Source organism: Cydia splendana, chromosome 13 (genome assembly GCF_910591565.1).
Source record: "Cydia splendana chromosome 13, ilCydSple1.2, whole genome shotgun sequence".
Classification (NCBI taxonomy): domain Eukaryota; kingdom Metazoa; phylum Arthropoda; class Insecta; order Lepidoptera; family Tortricidae; genus Cydia; species Cydia splendana.
The window spans coordinates 19,749,119-19,771,216 of record NC_085972.1 but is presented as its reverse complement, the minus strand read 5'-3'; the positions used below and the strand labels follow the sequence as shown (position 1 = coordinate 19,771,216).

Here is a 22,098-nt window from a genome sequence, read left to right as displayed (position 1 = left end):
CAAACGCGTTCGAAAAATAAACGTAACCTAACTGGGATTCCATTGTTCATTTTTCAAAATGCAATCGTGTGAAAAAACTAATTGAAAATAATTGTTCCAGAAAATAAAAAGTGACTTAAATTATAATAAAATAAAATGTAAAGTAGGTAAATAAAGAATAAACAGAAATGATGGCGAAGCTGCATAGTGGCCGGTGAATAGTGTTAAGGGAAATAAAACACCATGCAGAAAAGGCGGTACAGAGAATCGAGGCTCGAAAATAAATGCCAAGCGTGACACGTTAATAAAACATAAAACAGTGCACAGCCAAGTACAGTCAGCACTATATATCGAAGCTCCGGGGATACAACTCAATACACGAAGCGTACAATAAATAATCACTACGGGTGAAGCGTGAGGATCTAATAAAACTGACGATATTATTTCAGTATATTTGTTTTTATTAAAAACGCCATTATCATCAATATTAGGATTTATGAAGTTCGGTATAACGATTACAATTACATTTTATGAGTAGTTACTTCAAGTATTTTATTTTAAAAGTAAAAGAAAGAAGACTATTTCGTACATAAGTGATGTCAATTTGTGTTATCTTTTTGAAAAGTGCAGCCCATCATTTGGTTCATAGTTGCCAAACATTTTACATTCAATTTGGCGCGTTCACAAATAGAATTTATTTAAAAATGGAAGACAAAATTAAAACTCCCCATTTTTGGCACATTTCGCGTTAACAAAAACGTTAAATATGGACTGCATTACACAGATGCCAATAACAAAAACGTAAGGAGAGTAAAATAATAATTTAAAAGAAAAAAAATATAAAAATTTGAATACAACAACCAATAAATTAATTTAGATTCCTTATAAAATAAGTAAAAACGCCAACAAGAAGTATAAGAACACATTGATAAAGACGCCCGCCGCGCGGGGAAATTATGTACCTACACGAGAAATAAAACAAACAGGTCACAGAAACAGTCTTAATCTTGCTAAGATCCTAACTAATGTAGTTTCGACAGGGATGTGTTCTGCTCCTTAGAACACGGTGTAATTCTCGCCCTTTAAAACCATGGTTTTTCACCCTCCAATTTTGAGATCACATTTTAAATTTAGCTCCAATATAAACCGAAATAAGATTCTCGAATCACAAGCGAATATTCAAAAAAACCGAATTTTAGACTCGTCGCATTTCAAAGCGATATTTTTTATAAAATTAGTAATTTTAGTAAATAATTGTACAATTTTTTATCTACAAATACGCCTAATAGTGTACAATTCAAACGCGTACTTAGTCTAATCAGTCTATAGCGCTTATTAATTTTGGCAAAAGTTCTGCGTTCACACGCCCTTTTCTCTAAATAAATTCATCACGTTCTTTAAAGACATAATCAAAGACCAAATGACCGTACTGCCTCAGCAGCACATCCCTGTAATCATAAATAAACATGTAGACGCTATTATCTATGTGAATTCAGATAAACCTTAATCCTATGTAGTTAACTAACGTAATTCCCAAACCCAAATTAACAATAAAACCTAGTACTAAATTACTAGACAAAAAAAAACAACAATTCTACCGTTTACGTTTCAAAAACTTTGCAAGTTCAAGCAAATAAAAACTTAACATTTTCCTCACACACGGAATGTTGCGAATTTTTAAAAATTTTGATTCCGTTTTTTTTCCACGTCCTTATTTTTTTCTAACAAGAACATCGTTCCAATTTTAGCACCAAATCTCTAGTCTTCCAATTCGTTAAAGTATAATATAAAGCCTACTACGTATAACTAAACGAATTGTAATGGCTAAGCTTTTATGTATCTAGCAATAACAACAGAACCTTATAACATATAGCATTAAATTTACTTTAGGAAGCCTCTCATACTTGTTAGTAGAAGTATAAAGCGTCGTCCCGACTACAGTACTCGTATAATAAGACGTGTTTCCAACACTACTTCTAAACTTTAGAAGTACACGCAAAATATGTCTTTTTCATTAAAAACACAATAGTTATGTAAAGCAGGCACTAATAATTACTTAATGTGTATATCGTTACAATAAATAATGTGTTTATGTTTAAGAATTTCTTACGGCTAATATAAAGAAAATACAACAATAGTATTTAACGACATTACGTCGGCGAAGTGATGTATATTCAACTAGGAGTAAACACAACTAGACATTAACACCACTGAACTTGTCGGGCTCAAAACTTTTACACTACTTATACATATTAGTATTCTCTAAGTATATTTTCTCAAACAGTCGTTAAAATTTGTTCTTAAATACACGTGCTTTAAAGTACACGTCGATAATTTGGCGTTTCTGTAGTCTAAGAGTTTCGAAGCCCTGCCTTAGTACAATTACAACTATTTATATGGCAAGCAAAAAAATCGATAAAATTGATCTCGAAATATTGAGTCAGCGATCGACACTGTCAAATTTAGGAACATTTAACACTGAGAGTTATTAAATTTATTCTATTTCCTATTATGTAGTCAATATAATAATGTGTGATGTATTGTAATTACAATTGTACAAAACAAACAGGAACAAAATAGATGTATTGTTGTCAATCTACGAAGAATAGATGTATAAAACTATGATAATACGTAAAAAACACTACACTAAACAAGGAAAAACGCAACAATAATAATTTGAAATGAACACAAGTCGTAATAAAAGTTTAGTTTGATATAAGTAACTAATTCTGACTAAACTAAAACATAACTATGTAGCCATAATAATCATTCCTTCATAAATGGCACCTCGATATTCACTTCGCAAAATGTTTTTGCATTGATTTTAAATTATATTTCAAGAAATAAAGACTCACTGGTGTGGCAGTGTACAATTAAAAGACAATAAAATTAAAATAAATCTAAAAAAGAAAGTAAAACAAGAAAAATTCAAACCGAATGAGTAAGCGAGCAATAAATATTATAACGTTACCTTATTGTGTATGTGTATGTCATTAAATATGTCTATTTCAGTATTGTTGGGTAAAAGTCCGGTATTATTAGTGACCTGTGCTTTCTGCGGGTTGAATTTCGTTCAAAAATAAACCCTTACTTTATCTTTCTGTTGGTGCTATGTTCTGATTTCAGTCTTACGGATAACAAAATCACCTAAAATTAAAGTGAATTTGAAAAGCCTCATAAGCCAATTATATAATTGTGTATAATTTTTTTAAATAGCATTTTAGTAATCTCGTATAAATATCTAAGAGTGAGATCATGTAGGTAAAATTACAGAATAAATAAATTGCAAAACGCCGAATAATGAACACAAGGTTGAAAACAATATGCCTCTTTAGTTAGTTTACTTACACGAACACGGTTTCTTTTTTTAATTTAAGCCTAATATATAAATTTACAGCACCAAGATATTAATCTTTTCTCAAAATATTTTTTCTCTTCGCCTTATTGTCACACATTTAACATAGTGTATAATTCAGGAATAGTCACATACCGCAGTATTGCACTGTGGGCGCGGTCCCGCGGTCCCTCGGGCCCGCACCCTCCCTTGTAACATTTGGAATGTCAAAGGAAGCTCTCGGCTTCATTGTGATGATAGTCACTGTCATGGTCACAAACATACAACTACCAAGTTCAAAGTTCTGATCGAAAAAAGTGTATAAGTAATAAATCTTAAAATAAAATATCAACGAATATCAACGAGACGTTTAAAAGATATAAAAATAAATGTGTTAATTTTTTGTTTAGACGTTGAATTGATCTTTGAACTTGTAGAAGTCTATGTTGTGGTGTTGGGACGCGATGGGATTGATTTTGGCGTCGACGTTGGAAAGGTTCTGGGGCTGGAGCTGCGGCGCGCCGGGCGCGGGCAGAGGGGGGAGTGGTGGAGGCGGCGGCGGCGCGCCGCGCTGGCGCCGGTGGTAGATGCTCTTGTGGTTGTTGAGCGAGTTGAGCGTGCGGAACACCTTGTGGCAGAGCGAGCAGCGCGCCGAGTGCAGCGGCTGCAGGTGCTGCTGCTCCGTGTGCCGTTTGAGCGTGAGCCGCGTCGACAGCAGCTTGCCGCACACCTCGCAGCGGTGCCCCGCCCCGAGCGGGCCCACTGCCACACATAACAACCAACATTAGCGCATTAGTCAACATACAGCCCGCCCACTCGTATCCAACACCACTGCGACCTGCGCTCCAACGGGTCCCATTTTGAAGGAACCAATTGGCACAATTAGTACCACTTGAAAATGTGGTTAATTATTTGCTGTTGAAATTGTATTGTAGAGGCAATTCAACGTGTTTAAAAAGTTCGAATTTGACTAATGCGCTTCTTTTTTGTAAATGGAACGTTGGTGGTTATGTGTGTACCGATCATAGATGTCCCAATTGGTTCCAGAAAGGCAAAACTGCGCGAGTGTGCATCGACCGTGGCTCGAGCGCCGGGAAAATAGCGGCAATCCACGCTCGCGCAGAAGCGATTTACATTATTAGTAACGATAAATTATGTATACATATAAGATAAAGACTGCAATGCGCATGCAAGTACAAAGTGAATCTATGCTATTTACATACAAGTGTTAGGAACATATCGCGTTACATTTTTTTAAACTTAACAAAGGTACGGGCAAGAGTATGGCTTTAAGGTGGTTAGGATGGCAGTTTTGTTTCGTCGAATGGCAACGTTTCGTATGGCGGGTACGCGGGGCGGCGGAGAGCGCGAGGGGCTCGCGGCGCGCGGGGCCGTCAGTTGACGGGGTAGAACGGGCCCTGGCCCGGCGCCGGCGCCTGCTGCTTGCGGTGGTAGATGGACTTGTGGTTCCGGAGGCTATTCAAGCTGGAATACACCCGCCGGCATATGTTACACACTGGCTCGCGCGAGGGGCGCATGTGAACGTTCTGAATGTGCCGTTTGAGCCGCGTCAGCGAGGATAGGCTCTTGTTACACGGCTCGCATCTGTAATCTTCTTGGGGGGTGCGGGCGCCACCTGGTCACAACACAAGCTGTTAGCCCCATCGAAGCTTCGAACGCACTTTTAATGCACTCTCCATAACGTAGCCTCTCTTAAAGCACCGCCACCCCCCTTTAAGTCTGATGATAGCCATCCGTCGAGTCGTATAAAGCGGTATTAGTACGCAATGCATTGTTCTCTCTACCTAACCGTCCTACGGTGCTTACGGTGAAATGAGTGAAATCAGTTTTACAACAAACTGACGCGCCCGGCTCAGTGCAGTTTCGAATATCTCGAACAATAGTAATTCTTCAATGAAATCAAATGTTTTTTTTAAGCTGACACCGCGATAGCGTTACTAAAATTCCATTGTCCAATCTTGAACGTTCCGAATATAATTTGACACAATATTTTTCCCAAGACAAGGTGATAATGGGTAATACGAGTTTGTTTTTAGAAACATTACTGATTCATGGGATCCACCGTGATTCTACAGACATGATCTTACAACGAGCTAAGATTTTCAAAACTATTACATTCGAGACGCTTGACATTCTTAGGACGAGTGCATTTATTTCTAAGTTTAGTTGCAAATGTTTGTATATACATTGTTTTTGTAACAATAACATTTTACAGCCAATTGGGTCAAGTGCGTGATTGACAAAATTCTTACCATTAACCGTGAAATGATTTGAAGGAAGTAGAAAGTATAAAAAAAAGAAGAAAGATTCAAAATAAAAGAAAATTGCGAATTAAAATTAAGAACAAAACAACCTAATCCGGAGAAGGGAGTGAGGGATGTCCTAACACACAGTGTTTTTAAATCACATCTAGGAAACAAGCTAGCATATGTTCATAAACTATGGTTACAATACAAACATGCACGTCGCATTGCGTTTTGGTTCAATGATCAACGACTTCCAGAACTGCCAACAGACAGGAACCAAAACTTAATAAGTATAGTCAATACATACATCGAACCAGAACACAAAAAAGCTAACATTAATATTTATACAGATCACAGAGCACAAAATGAAGACATATACAGAGGTTAAAAGGTTATAGGAGATAGGGATATCATAAGTAAAATACATAATAATATTTATGTCACGTGATAATTGCCTCATACATTTTGTAAAAATATAAAACCTAATAATGATATATAAACCTAATAATGACAGAGCAGAGAGGAAGCGGTGATGGTGGCATACGACAGACAGTGCATTAAAAATATCGTTTTTTTTTCAATATATGTAGGTAATGCATAAAATAAACTTGTTGCTAGACAAGCCGCGACTCACCTTGGGAAGTACTCGCCATGCCGTCGGGAGCCAGCGGACTCTGCAGACCTGAAAACACGATATCGACATTGCATTCATCTGTACCATGCTTCGTCTTTATTCTAAATAGGGACTATCACAGTATCAAATTCACAAATCACATACTACGGCAAACACTAGTTATAGTTACCTTGCAATGATGGATGTTCCGTGAGTGCCGTCATATTGAAGTTGTAAGGGTTAGAGGGCGCGAAAAGTTTCGTGTCCGCCGGTTGTAAGAAGGGCGATGGCGGCAGCTGATGGGGTGGTGGCGGTGGCGTGCGGTCGTCATTTTCGGCTGAACTGCCGCGTGACGGCGGGCCCCCTCCCTGAGGCACATACAAAATAGGCATTTTAGTCTTTGGTGTTTTTATACTAATCTTTAATGATGCTAAAGCTTTGCTTATATTAAATGATTTTAAAGGGTAAAGTTACTAAGATCAAGTTTATCTAGAACTTAATCATCGCGTTACCTAAATAAATGAAATACCCAAATTATATTCTGTCATATTCTGATTATTCAGTCTTCCTGAATGGAGGCAAATTAAAAAAGTTATTTAGGCAAAATTATCTCAAGACTTCAACTATCAGACTTGGTATTCCAATTTAACTTTGGCGAACAAACTTTTCACTTAGTGAAAAAAATATTCTAATGTTCGTACTTCGTAGTTCTGAGGCACGTCTGTTATTGAGAAAGTACGAATATTATAAATAAATTTAAGGAATCTGCAAATCGACCTTGAAGTGTTAAGTTTCCATTCACAATGTTATTGATCTCTTTTACTTTAAGGAAACCACGAAACTTCCCTTGAATGAAAGGTACGTTCAAAGAATTTAATTTCAGTAACTACCATTTCGTACCTTGTCACAGTGACAAGACACGACACCTTCCTACCTACACCTTACCTACCTTGTACCTTGTGACAGTGACAAGACACGACACCTTCCTACCTACACCTTACCTACCTTGTACCTTGTGACAGTGACAAGACACGACACCTTCCTACCTACACCTTACCTACCTTGTACCTTGTGACAGTGACAAGACACGACACCTTCCTACCTACACCTTACCTACCTTGTACCTTGTGACAGTGAGTTGTTTTAGGTCCCTAGCGACTATCATATTGATTCTTAAATGCTACATTGCTAAATAAATTAACCTTTTGGACGCCAATGACCGATATATCCGCACCGCAGGTTCAACTCCAAAGACTGATTAATCGGTCACAGACCACAGAGCAACATAGACCTACGTGCATATGCATAAAGTTCGATTTCAGTTTTGACACTTCGGTGTCGTGGCGTCCGCGTGACAGCTTTTGTGTTTGACACGGCGTCGAAAAGGTTAATGTGCTATACTTTCAAATCACGTACACAGACAATTCCATATAAAAATGAACTGTCACAGGGACCATCATTCGACGCGAGAGGAGAACCTTTACTTTATGTAATGTTCTCCTTTAAATTCGTAATTCGATCATTCATACTTTTACAGCAGCAAGCTAATGTTACAATTCTAGAAGCTCAGGCGTTAAGATTACCGAGTATCTAGCACTAGAATCCGTACCCGGAACCGCTTAGTGTCAAATGGCGCGCCGATTGTGTTCGGGTGACAAATTATCGGGCAGTTAGCTTTGCTCTAGTGCCCGAGTCGGGTTAAATTCTTAATGCCTAAAGTTGCAATTCATGTGATCACCTGACAAAATATGCATTGCGCTACTGCAAGACACATATTTTGGCTAATAAAACAATCTGGGAGTATCCCATCGTTTGTGCTAATCGGGTCAAACACTTTTTATGAGGATTATGCGACTATTCGGTGGACATCATAAAACAAATGGAATTTCAAGCCTAATTTTCGTACTTAATCCTTAAAGGCATCTTAGAATCTTCTACTCTTTAAAAGTTGTAAAATAAGTCTTAGAAAAATGTGTGCAAATCGTTAACTTTTGTACCTAATGTCCACAGAAACAACGCCGGTTATCCTGAACGTTTTTGATCCTTTGTCTTGGGTTTGAACTTTGAACACATGGAAATGGTTAACGTGTGTCCCAAAAGCTTGGTGCTGACGAGGTAACGATGTCAATCGTCAACAAAACAAAATCTTGTATTTTCGAAAAAATCCCGCTATATTGTCATTGTCGCGGTAACGTTGTCGAAGTTATGTTGAGAAGAAGTTAATGCCAAATTTTCAACGTCTGAATTTCTAGATCTTTTTTAAATACTTACTTACTCGTATCGATATCTATTTAGTTATTTCAACCTTTTCTTTTAAGATATTTCCTGGAACCTAAAATAAATATTTTCATTTAACTCAGAACTAAATAAGACGAATGCCAAGGCCGAGGCCCGTTTAATACCAACATATAATGTTTTCGTTTCTACGAGGAAATAATTCCGTTTCTATTTGGAAATGATAATTTCAGGAGAGAATATCTTTAATAAGCGTACGAATTGATGAAAGCCAGTTTTATGATTTCATTGGGTTTAAGTACGCTAACGTAATTTGCGAAGAAAATAACTGCTGTGATTCCGCGAATATTTGAACTCTTACCTACTAAGCAACCTTCACCTTTACGGTTGAATTTGAACTCAATACATAAATAGCCGATAAAAATTGTTGAAGCAATAATTCTAAATGTTCAAAATTGTGCGTAAACTCTAGACCTCGGTCTTCGATTGACGCCGCACATATTTATAATTGGACGCAGCGGCATCAACGGGAGACTAATGCCTAACTTCGATTTTACCAACTCACGAGTGGTCTGTGATGCGGCGGCGTATCATCCGTACTCCGGTCTATATCAGCGTTGGAGCCGCATATCATGTCCAGAGGCTCATTCTTGACCTCATCCATAAGTCTCGGCGACGGCGAGGAGCTGCTGTTCGAAATCCCGTTCCCGTTGTTCCCAGGCTCATGGGCTCTTGTGTTGTTGATGATCGAGTGGTTCTTAGTAGAGAAGTCGGCTGCGTGAATCTGTGTTTCGTTGTTGTTGTCGTGGCGCGCGCGCTTGATGACGTCAGGGGAGTTGTCAGCGGAGCGGGACATGCGGCGGGGAGGGAGGGAGACTCGGCGCATCATATGCTGGATGCTGGAGTGCTGGGGGTGGGACAGGAGTGCTTCTTCGAGCTTGTCGGTGTAGGAGGGGGTGTGGGGGTGCGCGTGCGCGGGGTGTGGGGGTGGGGTGTGAGGGGAGGCGGCTGCGGCGGCGGCGCGCGCCAGGCTCTGCACCAGGGGCTGTGGAGGAAGCGGAGTGTTAAGAAGTGCATTAATACTTTAACCTGAAAGAAGTTTGTTGATGGTGTTACCCCTGATACATTTTGAACTAATAGCCACCCGACTAGAATTAGTATTTTCTTTTACATAAAGTTTTATTATTTTCACTAAAGTCCGTCGAAGCTACTTGAACAGAACAAACCCTTAACAATGCAGAAAATAGTGATGTCTCTATGGCGACAAAACAGATGCATACCTACTCCACGTTCGAGCAAAGCTGGTGCAATCTTGGTTCCCTAAATAAGTGTGCATCTTTTAGAAACAATTTTGTCTGTAAAAAGTTGTACTAACCCCCTGAGCATCATCGTTCTGCGTAAGCCCGGAGACTCGCAGCACCTCAGCTGTCTTCAGGAAGGAGGAGAGACTCCGCTGGTGCACGTTCACCTCGCCGTGGTAGATGAACTCCACGAGGGCGTGGAGGTCCGTGAAGGCCACGTCTTGGAGGACGATCACTGGGTGTTTGCATGGTGTTGACTGGGGAAGAGAAAGTTTATTAGTGCTGGTCAGATTAAATAGTCTTAGTGCTATGTGGGCGGGCGGAAAACGTCCGTCTGGGCGTCCCAGATACTGCTGGAGTGACGAAGCCCTAAAAGATCTGTCCGCCCTCGGGATACCCAACTGGCATGAAGTGGTGCAGAATAGGGCAGAGTGGCGCTCTCGTGTGTCAGTGGCCAAGATCCTTTTTGGGTCACTGAGCCAGTGAAGTAAGTGCTATGTGGGCAGCCTGCGGCTCTCAAATTGTCTAGTAGACTGTGAGTTTTAGTAACTTTCCCAGTAAGGCAATAAAATATAGTGACCATCCATGTAGATTTGATATAGTTGGTCACATGGTTGGGCTGCTGACGACCCACGTGGCTTGAAAAGTTAAGTTGCTAAATATTTATAGTTGCAATATTTTGCTTTAGCTAATGTTAACACGATTAAGTTGAGGTTTTATAAAAAATCGGACAAGTGCGAGTCGGACTCGCCCACCAAAGGTTCCGTACAAAAATATCTATTTTTTTTATTGTTTGCAAATTTATAGTTTTCAGTTTTTTTCCTGTACTTGTAGGTAGTGTAAGATTACACTATTTGCCTAATTTCATAGTTCTAGGACAACGGAAAGTACTTAGGTACCGACCCTATAAATTTTTATTCCCTTGAGTGTCCAAATATACGTTTTTTTGTGACATAAACGGCTGTATCTTTTTTACGTTAAAAAAATAGGAGGTATATATTATTGGCCGGTACCTACTGTATAACCTCGTAAGACCCAGGGCAATTTTGGCGCTTTTGGAACTTTCTTTAATTTTAGTCAATTTATTTTATAATAAATTAATAAACAAAATAAATTTATAAATTGTAATCCGTATGCATTAACAACCAATGTATGATTATATAGGTACCTACTATGACATGTTACATCAATTGTTTTTATGCCATTATTTAGGTATGTTAAGTAATTAAGTAATTTAAAGATATGTAACCTATTAATTTTAATTATGGGTGTTTATGCCATAGTAAAATGCAATAACACTACGACACTCTCGAATCCAGATCAATATTTTAACAAATATTACTATAATACCTAATAAGTACTTGATATAAATATAAATGGTATCAGCTAATTGTAGCGATGGAAACGTCAATATAATTTTTAATCGATGACTATAAGAATAAATAATTAGTAACCTCAATCAAATTAAATATAAAAATAAACGTCCCTTACTTTTTTATTTATTAGTTACACTACATAATAAGAATTCATAACGAAATACTTAAAGTAGGTATTATAGGAACTATATACATAGGTACTACTGTAGCGCTCAAAGAAAATTAAGTGAATTCTAATTTCATTACATTAGATTCGTTCATAAAACAATAATACTAATTTTCCACAATTACACAACATATGCAGTGTGCATAAGCGGATGCATAATTTCGCCCAAGGTTGCTAAGTCAGGTTGGCCGAGTGGTCTAAGGCGCCAGATTTAAGCTCTGGTTCCCGAGAGGGAGCGTGGGTTCGAACCCCACACCTGACATATCGTTATTACACTTTTTGGTTTTATTTTTTGTTGTTATGAATTTTGTTACAATTTATTTTTATTTAATGACAGTCAAATAATTTAAATTAATTTGTAGCAATTTTTTTTTAATTTTTTATTATTTGTTATTTATTATGAATATTTATAGATTTATACGCAATATTTTTGTACGTTGCCCATTAAGTACGTAAGTATAATATATCTGTCGCAGTAAGATAGATAAAGCCGTTATATAGTTATAACCCTAGGGATATAATTATATGACGTAACATAGTTATATGAAAGCGATTCATTACTATCTTACTAGGTATATAACTATAATACGGCTTTAGTTTAGTGATATAGTTATATTACTGGATTAAGTTTAGTGATATAGTTATATTACTGGATTATGTTTAGTGAAATAATTGTAGGTAGGGGTGCAGCGGTGCGGCGGAGGTATAGTTATATCCCTAGGGATATAGTTATATGCCGTATAATACGTATTATAATCATATTCCTAGTAAGATAGTAATATTGCAAGTAGTTGTAATACTTTTTAGCAATATTACGTAAAAGTACAGGTCGACTCACGAAAGCTGGCGCGAGATTTCTACTGAGTGACAGCTATTTTCACTGAAATTCTGTCAAATCTCGCGCCAGCTTTCGTGAATCGATCGCAATGTCTCATAAACCCTTAAAAATAGCAGCATGAAAATATAATATTAAGATACATCAAATCCAATCCAATCCAAGATACATAAAATCTATTGAAAAAATGAACAGTATTTCACCATATTTTTAATTTTTGTTCTTACATGACGCGGAATTATGACATCTAGAATTACATAGTACTGAATGCTTCTTGCAGGCGCATCTTTTAGTAGAACACTGTGTATTTGTTTTTTTACAGGAACATTTGAAATAACCTTGGCCACCAAATGGCGATAATTTTTGGCATATTTCTCACAGCGACAACTCTTCATTTGGTATAGGATCATTCAAAGTAATGTTTGTTAGCTATATTGCATTTCTGGGTATCCAATCTTTCAGAATATGATTATAATACGGCATATAACTATATCCCTAGGGATATAACTAAACCTCCGCCGCACTGCCGCACTCCTAATACCTACAATTACTATTTTACTAGAAATATGATTATAATACGTACTATACGGCATATAACTATATCCCTAGGGATATAACTATACCTCCGCCGCACCGCTGCACTCCTACCAACAATTATTTCACTAAACTTAATCCAGTAATATAACTATACCACTAAACTAAAGACGTATTATAGTTATATTCCTAGTAAGATAGTAATGAATCGCTTTCATATAACTATGTTACGTCATATAATTATATCCCTAGGGTTATAACTATATAACGGCTTTATCTATCTTACTGCGACATATCGATTTTATAAAAATGTTTGACGTTTTATTTTTAAAAAGCAAACATTTGTAAAATTTTCTTTTTGTTGGTTGATTAATGTTTTATATATTGTGCTTATGTTTTATACATTTAGTTTGTTTTGGTTGATAAGCAATTTTCAAATTCTTTACTTATAAATCTCTTGAAAAATACATTACATACATACATTTCTTTTGTAGTGTGCAGTAAAGCATTTTATTATTATTTCTCTTTATTCATTTCTCATCTTAAGTTAGGTTATTTATAATATGAATATAAAAGTAAAATATAAAAACACTTACAAAACAATAAAAATTAATATAAACACATTATAAAAAACCTAACCTAGGGTGCCGCCAGCAGCGGGGCAAGGCCCAAGCTACCGGTGGCCAGGGCTACAGAGAGAGGAACCGGCGGACTATCCGCGCCGTGTCCAAGATCACCGCCTTCTGCATCTGACCCTTGATCCAACCACCTAGCGAGAGTCTCTCAAGGTGTTGGTCGAGACTCTTCGCTATTAGACCGTTTACTGAAACGACTATCGGGACAATGATCGTCGAATCAACATCCCACATGGCGGTTATCTCGTGAGCCAAGTCTAGGTACTTACTGGACTTGTCCTTCTCGGCCTTCACGAGATTCACATCATGGGGGATGGTGATGTCAACGAGCACGGCCCGACGTTGCGATCGATCTATTATCACAAGATCAGGCTTATTGGCTACAATAGTCCTGTCAGTGATGATAGATCGATCCCAATAGAGCGTGGCACGACCATTCTCGAGAACAGGCGCAGGTAAGTACTTGTAGTACGGTACTTCGCGGTCGACAAGGTCATATAGAAGAGCAAGTTGCTGGTGAATAATCCTGGCTACGAGATTATGTCTGTGCAAGTACTCGCCGTTAGCAAGATGAGAGCAACCGGAAATGATATGCCTGAGTGACTCTCCGGGACGGCGGCATGCCCGACAGATGTCGACCGTACCGTCCTTCAGGATATATTTCCAATAGTTGTTCGTCATCATCACTTCGTCCGCAATTGCACAGGCAAAACCCTCGGTTTCTCCGAAGAGGTCCCCGAATCGTAACCAGTTCACCGACGCGAGCAGGTCCACATCGGGTCCCGTGAGGGCCTTGTAGAATCGCCCGTGTAGCACCTTACTCTCCCATGCCGCCTTGCGATCCGCAGTACTTAGTACAACAGGTTTGCGCCAGTTCTCGTTTGCCAAGGAAAGCGGCGTGAGTAGGGATTGCAAACCGGATTGATTTTCAATCCGGCCGGATCCGGCCGGATTCTGGCCCCAATCCGGCCGGATCCGGCCGGATCCGGCCGGACCGGATCCGGTTAGGTATAAGGATAATAAAACTAATTAAATGACATATTTTTCAAGTTTTATACGTTATATGAGGAGCAAAGGGTATTTTTACAAATGTTTTCTTAAAACAACAATTTAAAGTTAATAAGAAATAACCTTTTAACAATAAAATAAAACTAAGTACCTAATAAAAAGTGTCACAATGTCAATCTCAATTTAAAAATAAAACTTGAAATCTAAGTCATGTATTAATTTCTGCTCACATTTACATATACAATAAAATTATAAATTTGATTAGATTCCAAAGCCTGTTAATGGGGTAACTATGGGATGGGAATTGGAGAACTCCTTGAAAGGACAAGTTTTCGTAACTGTTCTTTGATGGAACTATTAGTAACGCTGACATCCATTCTAATAAACCAAAATTATATGAAATGCGCTAAAATATTATCTTGCTTTCACAAATAAGTACATAATTCACGAATAAATATTTGGGAACAATCTTATACAGATCGACCTACTCGTAGCCCCAAACCAAGGAAAGCTTGTACTATGGGTACTAGCTAGCTAAGTAGTACTACTAGGCGCCGATATATATACGTATAGTATATTGATAAATATATGCTTATATAATTAGAAAACACCCATAACTCAGGAACAAATATCTGTGTTCATCACACAAATAAATGACCTTACCGGGATTCAAACCCAGGACCATCGGCTTCATAGACAGTGTCACTGAATGGTCACTACCCACTAGGCCAGACCGGTCGTTACAAATGCCTTCCATAACATCTACATCCTTTAGTTTTCGTATCGTGCCAATTTGTGCCACCAACATGAAAGAAGAGGAAATTCTCTTCTGTTCTCAATCATCGTCATATTAAATAATAAATATCTTCTTATTTTACTAAATCCTGACTTTTTCATTCATTCTTTATTCAGTTTAACTTCTTTCTTCCATCCGTCGCCTTTATCTCACCTAAAACGCTAACAGTCGGTGCTGTGTGCGGGCCCTTTTCTATTTTCCCGGATCCGGTACGGATCCGGTGATTTTAACCGGATCCGGTAGCTCCTAAAAAGTGCCGGATCCGGCCGGATTACCGGATCCGCCGGACCGGATTGCAATCCCTAGGCGTGAGGTTCCTATCTACTGCCACCACATCACGATGCATCCCACACTCGTTGTTAAGGAAATAGTTCCTGAGATTGTACACCTCGTGGTTGTGGAGATCCTTGGCGTTTAGGAAGCCTCGGCCTCCACACTTCCGTGGGATGTACAATCTCATAACTGACGAGCGTGGGTGTAGCATGCGATGTGCGGTGAGCAGTGATCGGACCCTCCGATCCAGGGCGTCCAGCTCGGTCTGAGTCTACCTTAGTATGCCAAAGGAGTATGTGAGTAGGGGCATTACACATTATTATTATTTGTATGTCTTTCCCATCACGGAACAATGGTGTTCCGGACCTTTGGGAGGCGTGCGCGGAGCCGAAGCCAACACGTAGAGGCCCTTTTGACACTTTAATGAAATGTAAGGGGTACACCGAGCGGATGCTGCCCTTACCCGTGTCATGGGACGCATGCAGAGGCAGCACCCGCCAGGGTGTAAGGGCTATTGAGAGATGATGGAATGTAAAATGAACTAGGTTATTGGGTGAAAGCGATGGACTAAGTACTGAGCTATGGGGTAAAAAACCGGACGCCTGCCTAATAAAACGGTATGCAATTTTATTTCCGGCAGACGGTGACTCGCCCTCACAAGATGGGCCCCCACAAAAAGCGACATCTAGGATGGCTCAAGGGCAACACCGGTGTGAGCGGCTCAGGGGCGTTGAGAGGTGTGCGCCGCTTTCTACCCAGTGGCTGTTAACAGCCACTGTGCCAACTCGCGTCTTATGCATATTTCACTTCCACCCCTGGAGCTTATAGCTCTAACAACTCCACTCTGGCCGGCCGGCTAAGGCAAGCCAGAGGCAGAGAATCCTGTCCCACCCACCCTCCTTGCGGGTAACAGAACTCCCCAGGAGCACTCGGGTACGTGAGGTCGCTAATCCCCAACAGCTCGCCACAAGCTGCCCTGCGTTGACTGATTGCACTGGTAAAACCAGCGGGCGATGGGGTCGTCACATCCCTACGCCCTATTATTATTATTAATATGTACTTACTTTTAATAGCTCCCTAAAATACGGGCTGCAAGCCGAGAGCACTACCCGGTGCGCCTTCAAACTCTTCCCATCACAGGCCAGCGTGACGTCCACAAAGTCCTCATCATCTCGAAGGTTTTCAAAGGCGCTGGTGATGCTGCTCTGGTAGTTGTTCCACCGCAGGCAGAAGTGCTGCGTGTCGGCCATTGTTGTGGTTAGCGAGTCATGTGTGTGCGACCTGGAAGGATAGATGGCGTTAGTTCTCGTGCGAAAAAGTAAATTGTTGATGCTGTCAGGATGCCGGTTTGTTTCGAGTTTACTGTCGCTTCCTTTTTGATAGGGGGCGTGCATGAACGGTAGGGAGCCCCCTGATTATATGGCCCACAAGATGGCAGAACCTACAATTCACAAGAACGTGAAATGTAGAGGGCAGCATTTGCTTTGGCGTGAAGTGTAAATCACGTTAATGTAAAGTTTATGTTTCCGTTTCAGAACACAAGATGGCAGACCCTCCAACGCGCAAGGCAAGGTATGGTATGAAATACATTTTAATAAAATTTCTTAAATCATAATGAAAACTTAGTTAGTTGGCGCGTTAAGTATTTGATAAAAATAACCAGTCGTTAGGGTATAGATTGGATTAAATCGTACGTATGTCATTCCTATTATATTCGTAGTTGGCACAAAACATAACATGTTTATCATGCTACTTTCAAAGATAAGCTCAAGAGAAACCGTTATCGAAAGACTTTAGCACAATATGGTCAATTATTATAATAGAAATAAAACAACAAAGATTAAAAAACGGGTCAAACGTGATAAAAACGTCTTGCATAATGTATCAATTGCTTATTAAAAATGAATAATGATTTTGGCCTATTTTATTGCAAAAATATTGTCGAGATACTATTATGAAGACAGATAGGTACTATTATTTATGACAGCTACAGATGGGCTTGAAGGACTATGGTGTCCTCTGAACCTTATTGCTTGGCAGCAATTTTTCAATTCTATTTCAACTCTTTATCAACATCATCATCAACTTAAAGAGCCTGTCGTTGGAGTATCTCCCATCTCCCTCTTACGGATGTTCAATTTCGAATTTGAGGTTTCCTCGAAATCAAATGACAACTATTCGCGCCATTTTTAATCGAAGTCAGTATGTGTTATACTGTTTATTTAAGCACTATAAATAAACAGTAAGTATAAGACTTTACGCTTTGTTGCGTATAATTAATGAATAATCTTACACAAACAAATATAAATTACGGGACCATCTTACACAAATCACTACCAACTAGGCTACGAGGAAGTTAACCCATTTAATGAAACCTATTGCAATTGGGTTGGCAACTGTCAAAGGTTTGCATAGATGGCACCAGCATACGTTTTACTTGCTAGTTTTGTTCTTTCAGATTTGGCTTACACGGCATCCAGGCCATAAAAAAAACAAGGATTGACACTACTTATTCGTAGGATTCGTACACGTCATGATTTTATAGAAGTTTGACGTTTAAAATAACACTTGGACTGCGTGGGCTATCAAAATCGCTGCAGACTTTTCTTGGTCTAACTCTACCTATGCTGTCGCCATCTGTAACATACTTCAACCGGCCAATCCCATAGTCCGAAGAAATATAATTCAGAATTAAATAATTAAATCTAAAGAATAACGCAATTGTAAGTAAATACCTCGAAAAGTAACTTCATTGACTTCTTTAACAAAAAAAACTGGAACTTTTAGTTTTGTAAGGCATTTGAGTGGATTCCTTATGAAACAAATGAAGGTTTTTTTATTGAATCCTATAAAAGTGGCCTTTGTTGTAAGCCTCTATTGTAAGTCCCACTGAAAGACACATGAACAAACAAACAAAGAACAAACTGGTTGAAAAAAAAATATTTTTATTGTTTTTCTTTTAGGGCTCATTTAGGGCGTAAGAGATTTTGGTTATATTGCGGACCATTGAGGTTACATCAACTCAGCCGACCGATCAAATAACCCGATGTAATGAAACTCGCATGCGAGTTATCGCACCGGCTAAATGAGCCATTATTTGGTTTACTTATTAGGTAAGTACCTATGTTTAAATAAGGAGTTTTCAGCCAGTGGGTATATTGCCAAACTAACCGGTGTGGTGCTAGGTTAGAAACTACTACCCTCAAAAAAAGATTTACTTGTAACTCTGCGAAGAGTCGATCTTCCATACAAATTTTGAATTTTGTGCCCCTTTTTACTGACAAATTTGGCTTGCCAGAGTATATTTATGTTTATATAATAATCGTCATTGTCAAACGTTAGCGCTTAACAATATTGTTGCCGTAAAAAGTAAAGTAAAAATAAACGCCCTTCAGCGATAAGACCACCTGTTATTGCTTCGCTCGTTATGTTAATTACATACATACATATAATCACGCCTATTTCCCGGAGGGGTAGGCAGAGACCACGGATTTCCACTTGCTACGATCCTGACATACCTCTTTCGCTTCCTTCACTTTCATAACATTCTTCATACACGCTCGTCGGTTTAGGGTGCTCTAGACCTGGCCTTTCTTCAGGATTTCCCCGATCTGATCAGAGAAAGTCCGCCGGGGTCTACCCCTTCCAACTCCCACTTCCACTTCTCCCTTATACACTCTCTTTGTTAGCCTTCTTTCACTCATTCTTTCCACATGTCCAAACCATCTCAACATACCTTTCTCAATTTTTGTCACTACATCTACATTCAGTCCACACTTTTCCCTTATCACACTGTTCCTAATTCTATCTTGCAATCTCACACCACACACACTTCTCAACGCTCTTATTTCCACTGCATTCACTTGGCTCTGATGCCTCTTCTGCCATACCCAACTTTCGCTACCATACATAAGTGTAGGCACCAACACCCCTCTATGAACAGCCAACCGTGCTTTTTGCATGTTAATTATAATGTATTAAATATTGTTTTAACTGTGCACAATAATATTACTACTACTACTACTACTTAAAAAGCTAGCAGTGGCCGTACCAAGTATGTGTAGGTACTTAGTATGTGAAGTGTGCTTCACCCGTAGAGCATTTAATAACTCGAGTCGCCTTTAAGAGCTTCCTCCTCTGCCGAAAAACTTGCACAATTGTGCAAACTTTTGTATGAAATGACATGGCTATTTTTACGTTACGGTCAAATCATGTAGAAATAGCAATACTTTTGACGTCCCCTCCCCCGCAAAAATCGGCAGACTGTTTCGTACAGAAAACGACAGCCATGACGTCTCCAGTTACAAAATAAGGCTTCACTTGTCAACGGTCAGAATATTTTGCCCTACATACGCTTCCTAGAATTGCCTTGTCTATAGTACGATGACAATTCTCGCCACTTTAATGACATTTAAGACAGTTTGAGCTAGACATCGGACCAGATGCCTTCCGTCGCTGAAATCTGACCTTATCATTGTCTCTGTGTCATTGTGTTTTTGTTGACAAACTTTCCATGTCGTGACAAAAGAATATATGCCTTAACACGTAAGGTATAAGATGCAGGTTGTGAGATTGTAGTATGTTTGCAAGGAATGGAAGAAATTGATAGTTTCTAAGGCATTTTTTAAACATAGTGTGGTTATGACTATGTTTCTTGGGTGGTCGTAATGAAAGGTATTATCTCTTTTATTTTATCATACTTCTTCTTCTTCTTCCTCGCGTTATCCCGGAATTTTGCCACGGCTTATGGGAACCTGGGGTCCGCTTGACAACTAATTCCAAGAATTGACGTTGGCATTCGTTTTTACGAAAACGACTGCCATCTGACCTCTTTACCATACTTGAGGCTTAATTAATCGTAGAATCATATAATCTCGAATTCATAAAATAAAATAAATATGTACTTAATTAAATTTGCAATTACTCACACAAAAAATAAAGAAATACTTGCGTCAGTTACATTTCCAAGTTCGATAGGCTATGTAAGTAAGATTGTTACATGAAAAAGATTATTTGCATATGAAAAATATTATAATCTATAAAGGAGGAGTTATAGACACAACCGTACCGTTAACACACATTTAGTACCTATACGAGTATCTAAGCTGAAACTAGCTCAATAGAGCTTTAGATACCTACCTAGGTTTTCTATTGGTTAACCATTTAACCCTTTCATATTTAACACGTCCACAAAAGAAATTAAAGGAGCAAAGAATGACACGCCGCATCGTTTTGCTCTACTATTCAATCGAGTTGAAAAGATTTACCCTACTGTAAATATTGGGCTAATACACAAGCGGACGCGATAGCGTTATCTAACTTAACATCGAGCGTTGTGTCAAGCGTTTTTCACTCCGCATTTCGATGTCGGTGCTCGGGGGGTATACTATTTGTTAAACTTTTGATATTGTTATGATATGATTATGATATTGAAACGACTGGCAGAAGAAACGCTATGATGAGGAAATGAAAGATTGGCCAAGTGCGAGTCGGACTCGTGCACGAAGGGCTCCGTACTATTACGCAGAATACGGCAAAAAAATCCCGTTTGTTGTATGGGTGCCCCACTTTAATATTTATTTTGTTTTGTTTTTAGTATTTGTTGTTATAGCGGCAACAGAAATAGGTACATCAGCTGTGAAAATTTCAACTGTCTAGCTATCACGGTTCTTGAATTACAGCCTGGTGACAGACTGACGGACAGCGGAGTCTTAGTAATAGGGTCCCGTTTTTACCCTTTGGGTACGGAACCTTAAAAAAAAACGCATACAAAAGAGAGTTTTGGGATTGTTATAAACGTCTGACAAATCTAATTTAAGTGCCATGAAATTGTCTTTTTTACAACTGTGGTTAGAAAAAAATACGCAGTCATCTAAAAAAAAATGTATTCATTAGGGGTAAAACTATTTGGTTACGTTATTGTTATATGTATGCATTATCCATCCATTGGCCTTGGCTCACGACATTAACCTATCATCGGTAATATGATCCTATGCTGGGTATACCAATGCAATGAATTCAAGGATAACTAATAAATTTTAACATTTCCTCTTTCCTAAATTCACGTTAAATATCACGAATCGGTGAAGGAATTTACGGTAAATATGTACAGCTAATTACACGATTGTTATTTGTGGCCAGAAATCAGATAGGTATTGAATTTAAGGTAAATATGTACACTTGTACAGCTAATTATTGTTATTTATGGTCACAAATTAGATAGGTAATGAATTTTTGTAGGTGCATATCCAAACTTGTTTCAAAATTATCTGTCACTGGTCCACACTTCAGCAATTTTATTTATTTGCTTATTAATTTATTGGCATTCTATACCAGTCAACCATTGGGTCAAACAGAAACTTGTAGTTAGTGCAGATCACAATTTAAGTAATTAAATCTGTTTTACCTTAATTGTTACTGTTTTTACTTTATCTGTTATATGTACTTTTTGTGCAATTTAGACGCTATAATTATTCGAAGTTACAATAATTACAAAGTTAGCGTAAAGTCGAAAAAGTAAAAATTTAACAACGAAATTGCGATTTTTTAATCAAAGCCTGCGGTTTCAAATTTTAGTACGATATATCAGATAATATACTGGACCTCCCAACATATTAGTTTAGGTACTAACATAGTAATTTAAGTATATTTGTAAGTTTGTAACTAACAAGTATGGATTGAATCGTCCGAAAGAAATGATTTTTATTTTTATTTTTTTTATTTTAATATCCGCTATCATCTTATCC

General features: G+C 38.5%; 1 protein-coding gene and 1 non-coding gene across 4 annotated transcripts in view; one reads left to right on the top strand and one right to left on the bottom strand.

The window, feature by feature from the left end:
* Window positions 1-22,098, bottom strand: part of LOC134796291 (broad-complex core protein isoforms 1/2/3/4/5) — a 51,106-nt gene that overhangs the window by 938 nt on the left and 28,070 nt on the right. Inside the window, exons 3-8 of one of the 3 annotated variants that reach the window (XM_063768365.1) lie at window positions 16,417-16,633; window positions 9,804-9,986; window positions 8,994-9,473; window positions 6,384-6,561; window positions 6,215-6,262; window positions 42-4,075 (exon numbers count right to left, since the gene is read on the bottom strand). In XM_063768365.1, the coding sequence (XP_063624435.1) occupies window positions 3,720-4,075; window positions 6,215-6,262; window positions 6,384-6,561; window positions 8,994-9,473; window positions 9,804-9,986; window positions 16,417-16,602 (1,431 nt within the window). In that variant the 5' untranslated portion in view covers window positions 16,603-16,633 and the 3' untranslated portion in view covers window positions 42-3,719. Of the gene's footprint in view, window positions 1-41; window positions 4,950-6,214; window positions 6,263-6,383; window positions 6,562-8,993; window positions 9,474-9,803; window positions 9,987-16,416; window positions 16,651-22,098 lie in introns of those variants that run through there. The other 2 variants (XM_063768366.1, XM_063768367.1) reach the window with 2 other exon arrangements.
* On the top strand, window positions 11,450-11,533 carry Trnal-uaa (transfer RNA leucine (anticodon UAA)). The gene has a single exon. It is a non-coding gene; the product is annotated as a tRNA-Leu (tRNA).